This window comes from Blastomyces dermatitidis, assembly GCF_000003525.1.
Source record: "Blastomyces dermatitidis ER-3 genomic scaffold supercont1.5, whole genome shotgun sequence".
NCBI lineage: Eukaryota > Fungi > Ascomycota > Eurotiomycetes > Onygenales > Ajellomycetaceae > Blastomyces > Blastomyces dermatitidis.
The window spans coordinates 5,109,720-5,122,337 of record NW_025544778.1 but is presented as its reverse complement, the minus strand read 5'-3'; the positions used below and the strand labels follow the sequence as shown (position 1 = coordinate 5,122,337).

The window sequence follows — 12,618 nt, the reverse complement described above, 5'->3', positions numbered from 1 at the left end:
GTATCTATGGTACATGTATCTATATCTATCTCTCTACACCGGTCGAGATAGCACATTAGTTGCACAGCTGTTAACTCCCGCAACGCACAAAGATAAGAATTAAGAGTTGAAAAAGCATTGAAAAAAAGGCCTTCAACATCAGAATCTCATTCCTCCTGTTTCACTAGGCGCTGGGCTTCCACTTTGCAGCTGTTGCTAGTGGTGCTGGATAGAAGTGTGCAGGTGAGTTGATGTTATCTCCCTCTCCTCCTCATTTCCCCTGCCAATTCTTGCCTACCTGGAAAGTTTTGTTCATTCCTTCCAAGTAAACATGTTTTCCGCTTCTTCGAAAGAACTTTTAAAAGCTATGATCTGATATAGAGTAAAAAGGTTGGCAACGATAACAATCCTGATTCCAACCCCCCGGGTCCCGGAGCCTGCGGGGGTGTCCAGTGATCCTCATGGCTCCCATCATATCGGACCGGACCTTGCACTGCGTTCCTGTGGCCAACAAGGCGAAGATAAGCGCCATTTGGAGGATCTACAGGGGATGAGCTAGAGTGGTGGGAATGGCTGGGTAAGTCATTCATTTGTAGGAATCCATTGAAACTCCTGCCAGAAGGATGTAAAAAAGCATACTTGCCTCAAAAATGACGAATGCAGGTTCCTTGGATGTACATTTTACATCTGACTCGAAAAAACTCTTGGCCGTTGTGTCTGAGGGCGATGTTGATCTATTATTCGAGTCATTTGTTGTAAGGTTATTTATTCTCTAAATCAGCTAGCTCATTTCATATATGTTCATATGAGCAGGAACTCAGTGCAGATGAATATTCTCTCTACTTTTTAATTGAATCTTCTTTATAGAATTCAATATCAGCTCAAGATTCATTCGATTTCTTTTGTTTATTTTTTTTCTTTTCTACTTGTATACTTTTGTTTGTTCTTGAGTTGAAAACAACGATAACTCCAGCAAAGATCGTGCAGGCAGAAAGGAAGTAGATAGTTTATCATATGAGTATCATTGAACATTCATGACGCTGGAAATCCTGATTCTAAAGGAGAGATATATATATAGAACTATATATATATACAGAACATATCACTTGCTGACAGACAAAGAGTTCTATCATTTTGATCAACATCTTCACGTGAAATTATAATCAATCCATCATTAATCACCACGCCATTGTTCAAAATATTATTCTGATCCCAGGCACAGTATGTATGTATTGTATGTATGTATGTATGTACTCCGTAGTTGGTGCCTTGCTTCTTGTTGAGCCACGACGCAATCACGTGCTCTAGCCACATCCCAACCAACTCCTGCACTAGTCCATAGTGGGACTAGCTGAGTATCCAACCGGCCGAGTTAAGTTTAGCGTGCGGTCCCCTAAAGGGCCTGCCTTACGTAATCCACCTGGATTTCCGCATCCGGCAATTACCTTCTGGCCCCTGCTCTGTGTTCCGCGTCGTTTTCTTTCTGCTTGAGCTTTTTATTGCCTCGATTTGCTTGATATTTGATATATCCAAAGAAGAAGAAGAATAATAACAATAACAGGCGGAAATACACGTGGTAGGTGGCTGTGTTGTCTTGTAGCTGTTATAAGTTATTGTTGTTGTTTCTCGGCTTCAGGTGGTGGCTGCGGCTAAATAACCGTCGGACCTCGCCAGATTTTTTTCCCCTGAATATCCCGAAATAATCCGACTCAACAACATACGTGCAAAGGAAACTCGATAGCTCAATACAAAACAACTGCACCTCGTCCTCCATATCCGTCTCGATCAACTCCCTGATCTAGAATCCGTTAGAGACTAAGAAACAAGGAAACTAAGACTGTATGTATTGCGCGCGACCAACTTCTACCCGGAGCCACATACCTCCATTGCTCATTGCTCTACCTCTTGATTCCACCTTCGCGAAATCCACAAGACTCAGGAGAAGCTAACAAGACAGTCCCTTTCCCTCTCGCCTTTTCACTTCCCCTCCGACGAAGACGTCCCCTATTCCCTTGGTCAGGGCCCCTTTCAGCGACCCCAGTGTCCTCAATTGAGCTCCCTCCAGCCATGTCTGTTACTCAAATCTCTCCCGCGGCGGGTGCGCCGAAACCCCTCGAGAAAAAGCCTATCAAGTTTAGCAATCTACTACGTGAGTTGTGTCTATCCTTGATCTTGTTAACCCTAAGTGGAGGATGCAAGTTCAGTGAAAAGTGATGATATTGCGGCTTGCTGACCCAGCATGGTTTGTCCGTAGTTGGGGCTGGTTTGAATATGTTTGAGTAAGTATTTGCGTTCTTTTTTCTTTTCTTGGGTGAAGCATGGACTGTTTTTGCTGATTAATTCTTTAGGGTCACGACGCTGGGACAGGTAAAATTTCCCCACCTCCGTAATACGTCTTGCAAATTTTAGTCTAATATACTGTAGCCGCTGGAAGTGATCAAGACGACTATGGCCGCCAACAGGAGCGACAGCTTCGCCGGCGCCATGCGTCGGATTTGGGGTCGTGGCGGTGTACTTGGCTGTTAGTTTCCTCTAAAAACCCACTATCCGTCTTCACCCTCTTAATCATCTCACCAACATCTCCTAATTTCGCATATGAATATATATAGACTACCAAGGTCTCATTCCGTGGGCCTGGATTGAGGCGTCCACCAAAGGCGCAGTCCTTCTCTTTGTCGCATCCGAAGCCGAATTCTATGCCAAATCTTTCGGAGCCAGTGACTTCGTCGGCGGCATCAGCGGCGGCATGGCTGGCGGTATCGCGCAGGCTTACGCTACCATGGGCTTCTGCACGTGCATGAAGACGGTCGAGATCACCAAGCACAAATTGGCAGCGACGGGCGTGAAGCCTCCCGGCACCTTTGCGACCTTCATGGATATTTACCGCAAGGAGGGGATAAGGGGAATTAACAAGGGGGTGAATGCGGTGGCGATTCGACAGACCACGAATTGGGGGTCGCGATTCGGGTTGTCGAGATTGGCGGAGACGGCGATCCGCAAGATCACTGGGAAAGAGGAGGGTGACAAGCTCAGTGGGTTTGAGAAGGTCATTGCGTCCGGGCTTGGTGGTGGGTTGTCGGCATGGAATCAGCCGATCGAGGTTATTCGAGTTGAGATGCAGAGTAAGACGGTTGATCCCAATCGTCCGAAGAATTTGACTGTTGGTAAGACATTGAGGTATATCTATGATTCCAATGGGTTGAAGGGATTGTATCGTGGCGTTACACCCCGGATTGGGTTGGGCATTTGGCAGACTATTTGCATGGTTGCTTTGGGTGATATGTACGTTTCCCCCACCCTCTTGTAGTTTTTATACCCATCCTTGCTTGAGTGTTTTATCATTGATGCTAACAACATCCTTCTGAACAGGGCCAAGGAGACCGTCGAGAAGCTAACAGGTGACAAGGTGACCGCCAAACACTAGAGAGCTGGCGGATATATGAATGGCGGCTGGCAATTATCATAAATTCTCATCTTACCTTGGGAGACAAACTCACTTTTATTTCAGTCGATGCATCTGTAGTTTCGCGGTATCTTGAGCCATTGATAATTGTATAATCGACTTGTTCTCGTGTTGACTATTTTCCGTTGCAGCGATTACCCCCCCCGCCGTTTCTATATTCGCTTATTTTTGTGCTCTGTCTGGAATTACATGAGTATACTTGTTTTTGTTTTATTCCTGGTGTCTTTTAGAGCCTTTACAGGTTACATATACGATGTAATACAATTATAGATAACCATTTATCATTTTATATTTACTTTTTGGTTTTAAATTTATTTTTTAAATTACTTTATCATATATATTTTCACCGTTTGTTCTCATTTGTCTTCCAACAAGTTGATGGTGTACAAAGTACAGAGTACGCCTGTGTGCTTTGCTCCCCGCGTACCTGCGATCGAGCTAACAATGCCGCGCTTGCTGCGGTTGTGGCGTCTAATGTCCTACCCACATTATTCTATAACTCCTCTCTAGTAGCAGGGTCTCGCCACAAGTTTTCTCACTACTAACTCACAAGTCAGTTTGGCAGTATGCTAGTTCAATCGGTTTCCTAAAAAGGGTTTCAAACTTGTGGTAAAGCAGGCCACATCCAACTCCAGATACAATGCCCGGACCGCTGTCATACGGTGCTGGAAGCTTGGGGCGGTGCGAAATTTTGAACCAATTCATGCGCACACGGTAGGGCCCTGGTGAAAAGGAAAGGGAGATGGCATATTTGTTTGGCCCTTCTGCACAGAGAATGTTCAGGTTATATATCCGTGCCACGAGTACTGCCCGCTAGGGAGCTTATTTACAATCTCTGCCCGTCTGAAGCGGTCCACATATATATATATATATTTATCTATTACCCACTACCTCGTTGCTCCTGCGAATGATATGAGCAGGTGGGATCGGGTTTCGTGACTGGAACGAGTAAATCCTTTAGCCCTACCCCAATCAACCGTTCTGTCATGGTCTTGAATGCATATCGGTAAAAATTTCCAAGCCATACATGAGGGCTGGTGAAAAGAGCCAGGAATAGCAATTAGGTTGAGGGGCCAAAATGTCCCGACTTCGGCCATCGAGTCAGGATGAGGTGGGAGCTGTGCTCAGCTGCGTCCTGAAATACAACTTCTCCGGTTATTTGGGTCTGTTAGGACAGGCCATTAGAGCCGGTGGTGAAATGGCCTGGGGCGAGGATGCGAGGTGGATAAACACGAGTTTCATATCCGTTCTTCCCTCCTATTGACTTCAACGGTTGAAGGCAGTCTGCGTCTACGAAGATCAGATTCCTAGAATGGAATACTAGTTCTATTTAGATGCCCGCGGCAAAACTTCTCCACGGCGAGGCCCCAGCAGGATGCAGCCGTCATTATACTTGGACCTTCCTTCATCCAAACCTCGAAGCCGCCATTTCGATACAAGCTGACTTCCAGTACGCAGCGAGTGGCGTTGGGTTTCTTTTCTTCCTTCCTTCCTTTTTTTCTTTTTCCTTCTTTAACGTCTGTTTCAAGCCGGGTGTGATTTGTCGAATCAGCTGAATGACCGCGCTCAACCTCGTCAGGCAAACACCAAAAAAATTCAAGACAACTTCGCACCACGAAAGCATCCAACATGAGAGCGCGAATCACAAAGAGTCAAACTTGTTACATTTCAATGTCATTTTTACTGATGGCTCAGACCGTCTGCAGGATTTGTTCTATGCGACTCAATTGTCTTCTGGCAATATCCCGTTGACTTCTACCAGCGGTCGTTGCGCATCATTGGTGAGTGAGGGGTTTGAGAATTCGGACCCCTCGCAGCACCTTCAAAACCAGACTACGCACCAGCTCAACACTCCAATCGTTGCAAGACAAAAAATCCGACCGCCGGAAGCCCTATTCCTCCACGTCACCGGCATTTAGTGAAGAAGCGTCACGAAAAACTTCCCTCCTCGCCTCCGTCAAAAGCCGCAACATTTCCGCTGTGCGCAAATTCCTCAAGACGAGCCCCGGCCATCTTACCCCGGAGACCTATATCATAACCCTTCAAACCGCCATCTCGCTCGGCGACCACGCTATTCTCGAGCTCCTCCTTACCTCTCGCCCACCCAGCTACCCACTTCCCCTTGACAACAAAATATACATCAACAGCCTCCTCGCCACCTCCTTCGACGGAAAATTCTCCATCTCCACCTCACAAATCACCCAGAAAACAAAACATCCTTCCAATCCTACTTCCCCCTCGTCCTTAAAGCAGCCGCCATCCGCGGCCGCACCCACATCATCATATCCCTCCTGTCCCACTACTACGACCGCCTTAACCACCCTTCCTCCCCTGCCCACACACACCATCTCATTCCCGCCCTCCGCACCGCAGCAACACAAGGCCATACGGACATCGTCCGCCATCTCCTCGCTCGCGGTGTAGACCCAAACCGCGCCAAGCGCTTCTTCTTCGACAACCCGCTCTAGGCTGCAAGTTTCAAGGGGCATACGGAAATCGTTGGCTTGCTGCTCAGGCATAACGCGGACCCTAATGCGCGCGGGTATCAATTTGGCAGTGCGCTGCAGGCGGCAGCGTTGCAGGGGCACGCGGAGATTGTAAGGTTGTTGGTTGATGGGGGCGCTGATGTGGGCTTGGAAGGGGGCAAGTATGGGACGGCGTTGAAGGCGGCGAGGCACAGGGGACATGAAGAAGTTGTTAGAGTTTTGGTGGAGGGTGTGAAGACGGTTGATGAGGATGGGTCGGCGAGGAGAGGGTAGTTGGAGGTACTTGGGTTATGGGGCGACCACTGACGGTGTGCTGTGATGCGGTAGGGGCAGCTCAGGGGCTTGTGTGTGTGTCTCTTCCGGTATCCTTTTTTGTTGATTTTGGTAGTCATATTCCCATTCATGTTTCAAAAAAAAAAAAACAAAAAAAAAATTTAAGGTGGGGGGACGCTGGCCTTTCTCACCCCCTTAGTTAAATATATTTTAATATATAATACCTGTTCTGGACATTGCTTGAAACGTCTTGTGCTCGTATATGAGCCTAATGACTATTTCGTACATACTCAGAAGAACCAGAATATCTTGAGATTGGATGTGAATCAACTTGACTAACATGTATGTGATCAATCGACGTGGGGTCCTTAACTACAGGATAACGCCTATGGCTCTATTAACTATATGAATACCGCAGGTTTCCTTCGTCTGCAGCACAGTCAAACTACAATTCTCAAAGGAAAATGCTATCTGCGAATATCCTTTTCGTAAGTACGTATTTTTTCGCCCTCTCGGCCCCCGCTTCCTTTCTTCCGATTTCCCACGGATGAGCTAGCTAGCACGTACATATGTACTATGATCTAACAGAGAGTTGATTATCTGCATACAATTACACAAGAAGGAAATAAAGAAATGGGACGGAGGTGTGATGTGGCATTGAGCGTTTACAAGACACAAGTTGAAAATTGTGGGCAAGGTTGCTGGAAGAGAATATGCACAAATGGAAGAAAATATAAGTCAAGAACCAAGAAGGAAAGAAAAAGAAAAATGTCTGGAATTGGGCGTTGGCGTTGGTTTTTGAGCCTAGATCGAGTGGTTCACGTTGCTGGCTTGCTTCGTTTTTCGTTTCTTTGTTTTGTTTGTTATCGAAAATGGAACCCTGAGGAAGAGAAAAAGGAAGTATATTGTGGGTAGATTTTAAGGTCTCTCTAATGTAACAGGATGAAACGGGGGTAATTGACAATGGTCCATTAATGGCAGTGAGAATGGAAATGATTGCGGCAACATGATTCGCCTTTAGACAGTTAGACCGATTTCCGCGGCGAAGGGGAGGACATGCAAATCGCCAACTGCGGAGACGGAGGCTTTTCCAGAGAGGAGAGATTTGGCGGCCTGTTTTGATTTCCGTTATATCAGCTTGATTCAATAAATAACAAAAAGAAAGAAAGGGAATCCAAAATATAGAAGAGGTGGTGGAATTTAAGGGGGGGAGATGAACTGGGCTATACGTACCGCCTTCACTTGTTGTTCGGTGACCTTCTCGATACCCTGACCAACCTCAGTAAACTGAACAACATTGTTGCCATGAACCAATCTGGATCCGGCGAACTCGAGGCTCAGCGCGGCGATCTCCCCAGCCTCCAACGCACGGAACTTGGCGAGGGCGGTTGCCTTTTTGATCTCCTCACTGCTGACGTTGCCAGCCGCGAGGTTCTGGATTGCCTTGATAACGCTCTTGCTGGCAGCCGCGACACTCTGCGCCTTTCCGGAAACGGTGACGTAGAGGAGACCGGCATCGGAATATGTAGCGTTGTTGGTCGACACTGATACGTCGGAGAATGCTTCGGTGGCCTTTGCGAGGAGGGAGGATCCAGGAGACCATTTGATGGTGGACTGGCCTCCGAGGAGTGCAGAAATCACAGCGAGCTCTGGTTTGTAGCTGGTACCGCTGCCTGCAGCACTGGATCCGGGGAATGCAATCACAATGGCATTGCCGGCCTTGCTTGCAATTCGTTCCTCGCCTCCATAGTACTTCGTTGGTTCATATGCCCTAGGGCTGAATGGGCCAGTGGTGGTTGAGGCAGCTGGGACGTCACTGAAGATCTGGCCAACCAATTTAGACAAATCGGCACTGTTGGCGCCACTGGCAATGACGGCAATGGATGGTTTCGAGTATGCGCCCTCAGCAAATGCGGCAATTCCCTCTGCTTCAACATACTTTCCGAAGGATGAATTGGCGTACGGAACCAAATTCTCCCCAAGACCACGGTGGAAGGCGACGTTATGTGCGGAATCCAGTGCCTGGGCAGCTGGGTTCGATACGAGGTCGTTCTGGGAGTGTTTAACAAGGTTTAGGACGAGCTCATCGAGTTCATGTTCTGAATGGTAAGGTCTGTTGTTAGAGAACCACCAAGGCCAAGTTCATACCCATTGTCAGCGAGCACTACTCACGTGAGTATTTAGTTTTTGTTATTACATCCGCAAGGACTTCTAGGTAGTAAGGAAGATCAACGCTGAGGAATTTGGCAGAAAGGACGATGTTTTCTCTGGAGTGAGACGCAGACAATTCCCCACCAAGCAACTCAGACTCTCTGGTGATTCGCAGCGCTGACCGCTTGGTTGTAGACTAATAAATTGCAGTTACATGCCATCAGCCATCTAGCCGTATATATTGCCAATGGGAGCCACGAAATTTGTGAAAACAATGCCAGATGGCTGGGCAGTCAACTCACTTTGAAAGCAAATTTCTCCAGGAGATCGGAATAACCAGGGAAAGGTTGGTATCGTGAGCCAGCCTTCGCAACGAGCGACAAAGTGGTGGTAGGTCCGGCAACCTCTCTATTAGCAAATTTCACACCAGCAGCTTCGCCAGACTCGAAATCGAATCCCTTGGCCGCCGCCGCCATGCCGCGGCGAGAGGAAGGTCGGGCGATACATTGTTTTCGGAGACAACGCGGCGCATTCCGGCCGAAAGCAGACCTCGAAAGCATGATCGCACGCACCTGGGGCAATAGGAGCGGAGTGGGAGAAAAGAGAACAGGGGAAATTGATAGCAATTGGCAGCAATTGGCGGTGGGAGAGAGAATTCACAGTGATCTCTGTTGCGTCTTCGGCGGTTTCATCGAGATATCTTTTGATAGATGAGGTTCGAAAGCGGAAAGATGCTGATTAAGCCGAGGAGCGGATTACGCGATTGCTGATTGGCTGGGTTGACGAAGGCTTGGCATTCGGGAGCCGGGTTTCTCCGATATCATGTGACGGTAGACAAGGTTACGGGCTGTTGGCTCAAAGGGGAATAGCGCGGATATTTTTCTGCCGAGAACCATCGAGAGTCATGAAGAAAGCATGAGATATATCACGATATAAGTTATGAATACATGTAGTTTCTACCAATTCGTTTAGTCCCACGCTCGATTACCTCGTATCAGTCGCGTTTGCACACCCATGAATATTCAACGGTGACATTGGGGTCGCTTCTAGAGGAGCCGGCACTTTCTCTAGAAGGAAGACAGGGCGCATACATCATGTCTCAAGTGAGCTTTTAAATCTTGCCACCGCTTGTTGATATATCATTTGTAAATATGCTGATATTGGATTGTTAGTATGCGGCGGAGCTTTGCAAGCTGTTGATTACGGACAATTTCGGGGAGCTATATTCTGTATGTTATCTTTTTGCCTGGCCAACAGGCAAGAGTTGATAGATAGTGGGGGATCTAACGTTCTTTTTTTTCCTTCTGCGCTTAGTTGATATTTTCCTATCTGCTATACCATGACCGCCAACCTCTGCCTCGCATTGTCCAAAATACCCGTCTGTCCCCTCGACAAGTTAGACACGGCCTAGCTGTGCTAATCCAACAACATCTCATCTACCACTACACCTCTTTGGACGACGGTATCACATACTACGAAGCTAGCTGGAGGACAGCATACAATCTGGTACGGTCGGGCAGGATTTTACAATTTGTGGAAAAAAAGCTCGGGGAATATGCTGGAAAGGTGCTGGCGACAATCTTGTATCTCGGCCACGCAAGAATCAGCTATTTGGAGACCCTACCAGAGCTACGCCCTCAAGCCACAAGTAAAGCCCGAAAAGGCGCAACAAACGGGTTGAATGGGGTTCATGATGATGCGGAAGAAGAGGAGGAGGATATTGATGCAGACCTAGAGGGGAAAGAGGAAGGTGCATCGGGAGGGGTAGAAGGGGCACTGAAAAATGGCATTAATGGCGACCACGACGAGCCAACCGCCTCGAAACTTCACACTACATTGCGCTCACTTGCTGCCTACGGATATATTATGCGAGTACGGGATGCCCATTTTCAAAGTCCCGCAGATCTCGTCGACGACGCTGAAAGAGCTATCAGCGCTCGATCAGATGTCCGCGGTTTAAAAGGCAAAAAGCTCCAGGAGGCAATCGATGCTGGAGTGGAGACGTATATTAAAGAGAAGACGGATGGAACTATACCTCAAGACCCACTGGGAGACGGGCTACCCCGCGGCATCAAGAGGCGTGCGGGACAATCGACGACGACCTCGTCGCACAAGAGGGTAAAGCTTGAACATGCGTCGGAGGGCGAGGAAGATGCGGATGATGATGATTTTTATGGTGATGACTATGTGGATGGTGACACCGCCCCAATGGACGTGAGTTATGTCTCTCTGCTTGGGTTATATATATCTGACATCTAGTGCTAACATAGCGCAGCCCAACTTGATCGTCCGTGTCAACTATCAAAAGGTCGAGGTGGCATTACGAAATCGACGATTAACAAGACTGGCTGAGCAGCATACCTCTAGTGTGACGTCTCAAGTCTACGAGACCCTCCTCGATAGGATTGAGCTTAAAACGCCCGCATGCCGGAAAACTTTGGAGCGTGCTCCGGAGGGGGAGGAAGGGGAGCAGTATTCCGTTGCTATCCCGTTGCATACCATTTTGAATGACCTAGACCCCGATCTAGACCTTTCGAGTTCCATGGCTGGAGCGGATCCGAAGAACCCTCTTTCAAACGGACACGTGGGCCTCAATGGAGACGGAGATGACGATGACGACGACGAAGCTGATGGCGAGGCTGTGGGGACAGGCAGCCGGAATCGCGTCAAAAACCGCGTATATGAACTAGAGCAACACCTCTCCCTCCTTGCCCAGGAGCCCATCATCTTCTCAACCCGCAGCATGCAGACAGGCATGATAACCTGGGCCGTCGAATTCCGCCACCTTGCCCGCCGCCTCCGCCACCTCGAACTTGAACGAATCATCGAATCTCGCTTCGGCACCATCGCCGTCCGCGTCATCCGCGTCCTCGCCGCAAAGGGCAAACTGGACGAGAAACGACTGCAGGAGATCAGTCTGATGGCATCCAAGGAGCTTCGCCAGGTTCTCGCGCGCATGGAGACGGCTGGTTTCGTGGACCTGCAGGAAGTACCCCGCGATGCGCAGCGGCAGCCGTCGCGGACAATGTATCTCTGGTTCTTCGATGCGGATCGCGTGGCGAGGATGGTGCTGGAAGATACATACAAGTGCATGTCGCGCTGTCTGCAGCGGATTGGCGTCGAGAGAAATAAATTAAAGTTCTTCTTGGAGAAGACTGAGCGCACGGATGTTAAAGGGAATGAGGAGAAGTATTTATCTCCGGCGGAGTTGAAGACGTTGAAGGAGTGGCGGGACAAGGAAGCTTTGTTACTGGGGGAGGTAAGGAGGTTGGATGAGTTGGTTGCTGTTCTGAGGGACTATTGACCTTTTATATATGGTCCCAATTTTGTTTCATTTGACTACACTGTCTCTGTTCTGGATTGCTTTTGTTTACTTTCAATGTATTTTCATTCCTTTTATTTTATTTTTGAAATTCTGTTTAATGATTTCCTCCACTTTTGAATATCTTCTTTTTCTTTGGTGCTCTGGAACACAAGTAAAGCGATGATTGGATTGAGCGCCATGTAAATGCAATTATTCTTCCTTTGGAGTTGGCAGCTGCAATCTATAGAATAAGTTACTACTTCCGAGGGCTATTATCATCGCCTGGCCATCGCTAGTCATGAGCAAGCGAGTTGAGGCGTTGCCAAGTTGCTGACTGTGAATGAAGCTGTTCTAATCTAGAAAGTCTCATGGAGGTAGAGCTCCAGATTACTGTGCAAATAGGGACAAACGGGCGGCATAATCTTTGGGCGAAGGAGGATGCTCTGGATAGCCCTGAGTCATTTAGTTCCGTAATTATTTGCTGGGGAGAAGGGTAGTTAAGGAAAATAGGGACGAAAAGTGTTCATAATTACCTCCCAGAGAGAGTGCCAAAGCGACATGATATTGAGATTTGAGGCTTGCTCTTGTCAATGGCAAAGGGTTTTTCGAGATTAATGACAAGTTTAGGCAATAAATCTTTATGAATGCAGCACCCGCTTTCGGAAAGAAAGAAGAGAATGTAAGTAGTTATGCAGAACTTGATGTTTTGTCGGCACTATGACGGCATATTTTACCATAACGAGATGCCGCCTAAGACTAAACACATCGCAATCGTTATATTTGAGCAGCAAGATATCACGTTATGTTTGTCACAGTTGTCCTCCATGACAGAATAGGAATGGGGTAATATCTATAAGTACCATCATTTAATCATTTAATTGGCACATAACTATACTTAGCATTCAGCTTTAATGAAACAGACGGAAGGTAATTTTAACAGCTTACATATCCCTAATCGCCCT

At 47.7% G+C, this 12,618-nt stretch overlaps 4 protein-coding genes across 4 annotated transcripts; 3 read left to right on the top strand and 1 right to left on the bottom strand.

Annotated features, from left to right (window-relative positions):
- Window positions 1-1,379: 1,379 nt before the first annotated feature.
- BDCG_05613 (mitochondrial DNA replication protein YHM2) lies at window positions 1,380-3,788 on the top strand. Its single transcript, XM_045421304.1, has 8 exons — window positions 1,380-1,555; window positions 1,654-1,818; window positions 1,937-2,128; window positions 2,234-2,258; window positions 2,328-2,346; window positions 2,404-2,500; window positions 2,589-3,261; window positions 3,349-3,788. The coding sequence occupies exons 3-8, from the start codon at window positions 2,047-2,049 to the stop codon at window positions 3,401-3,403; spliced, it is 951 nt and encodes a 316-aa protein (XP_045277219.1). The 5' UTR covers window positions 1,380-1,555; window positions 1,654-1,818; window positions 1,937-2,046; the 3' UTR covers window positions 3,404-3,788.
- Window positions 3,789-4,520: 732 nt separating this feature from the next.
- Window positions 4,521-6,201, top strand: BDCG_05612 (uncharacterized protein; the record flags this gene model as incomplete). Its single annotated transcript, XM_045421303.1, has 5 exons — window positions 4,521-4,663; window positions 4,777-4,892; window positions 5,149-5,223; window positions 5,310-5,860; window positions 5,911-6,201. The coding sequence occupies 5 exons, from the start codon at window positions 4,521-4,523 to the stop codon at window positions 6,199-6,201; spliced, it is 1,176 nt and encodes a 391-aa protein (XP_045277218.1).
- A 171-nt stretch (window positions 6,202-6,372) lies between these two features.
- Window positions 6,373-9,075, bottom strand: BDCG_05611 (ubiquinol-cytochrome c reductase core subunit 2). Its single transcript, XM_045421302.1, has 4 exons — window positions 8,655-9,075; window positions 8,374-8,548; window positions 7,435-8,300; window positions 6,373-7,314 (listed from the first exon to the last, which is right to left on the bottom strand). The coding sequence occupies exons 1-4, from the start codon at window positions 8,910-8,912 to the stop codon at window positions 7,219-7,221; spliced, it is 1,395 nt and encodes a 464-aa protein (XP_045277217.1). The 5' UTR covers window positions 8,913-9,075; the 3' UTR covers window positions 6,373-7,218.
- On the top strand, window positions 8,560-12,449 carry BDCG_05610 (DNA-directed RNA polymerase III subunit rpc3). The gene is made up of 4 exons (XM_045421301.1): window positions 8,560-9,455; window positions 9,525-9,581; window positions 9,667-10,566; window positions 10,628-12,449. The coding sequence occupies exons 1-4, from the start codon at window positions 9,447-9,449 to the stop codon at window positions 11,654-11,656; spliced, it is 1,995 nt and encodes a 664-aa protein (XP_045277216.1). The 5' UTR covers window positions 8,560-9,446; the 3' UTR covers window positions 11,657-12,449.
- The last annotated feature ends 169 nt before the right edge of the window (window positions 12,450-12,618 follow it).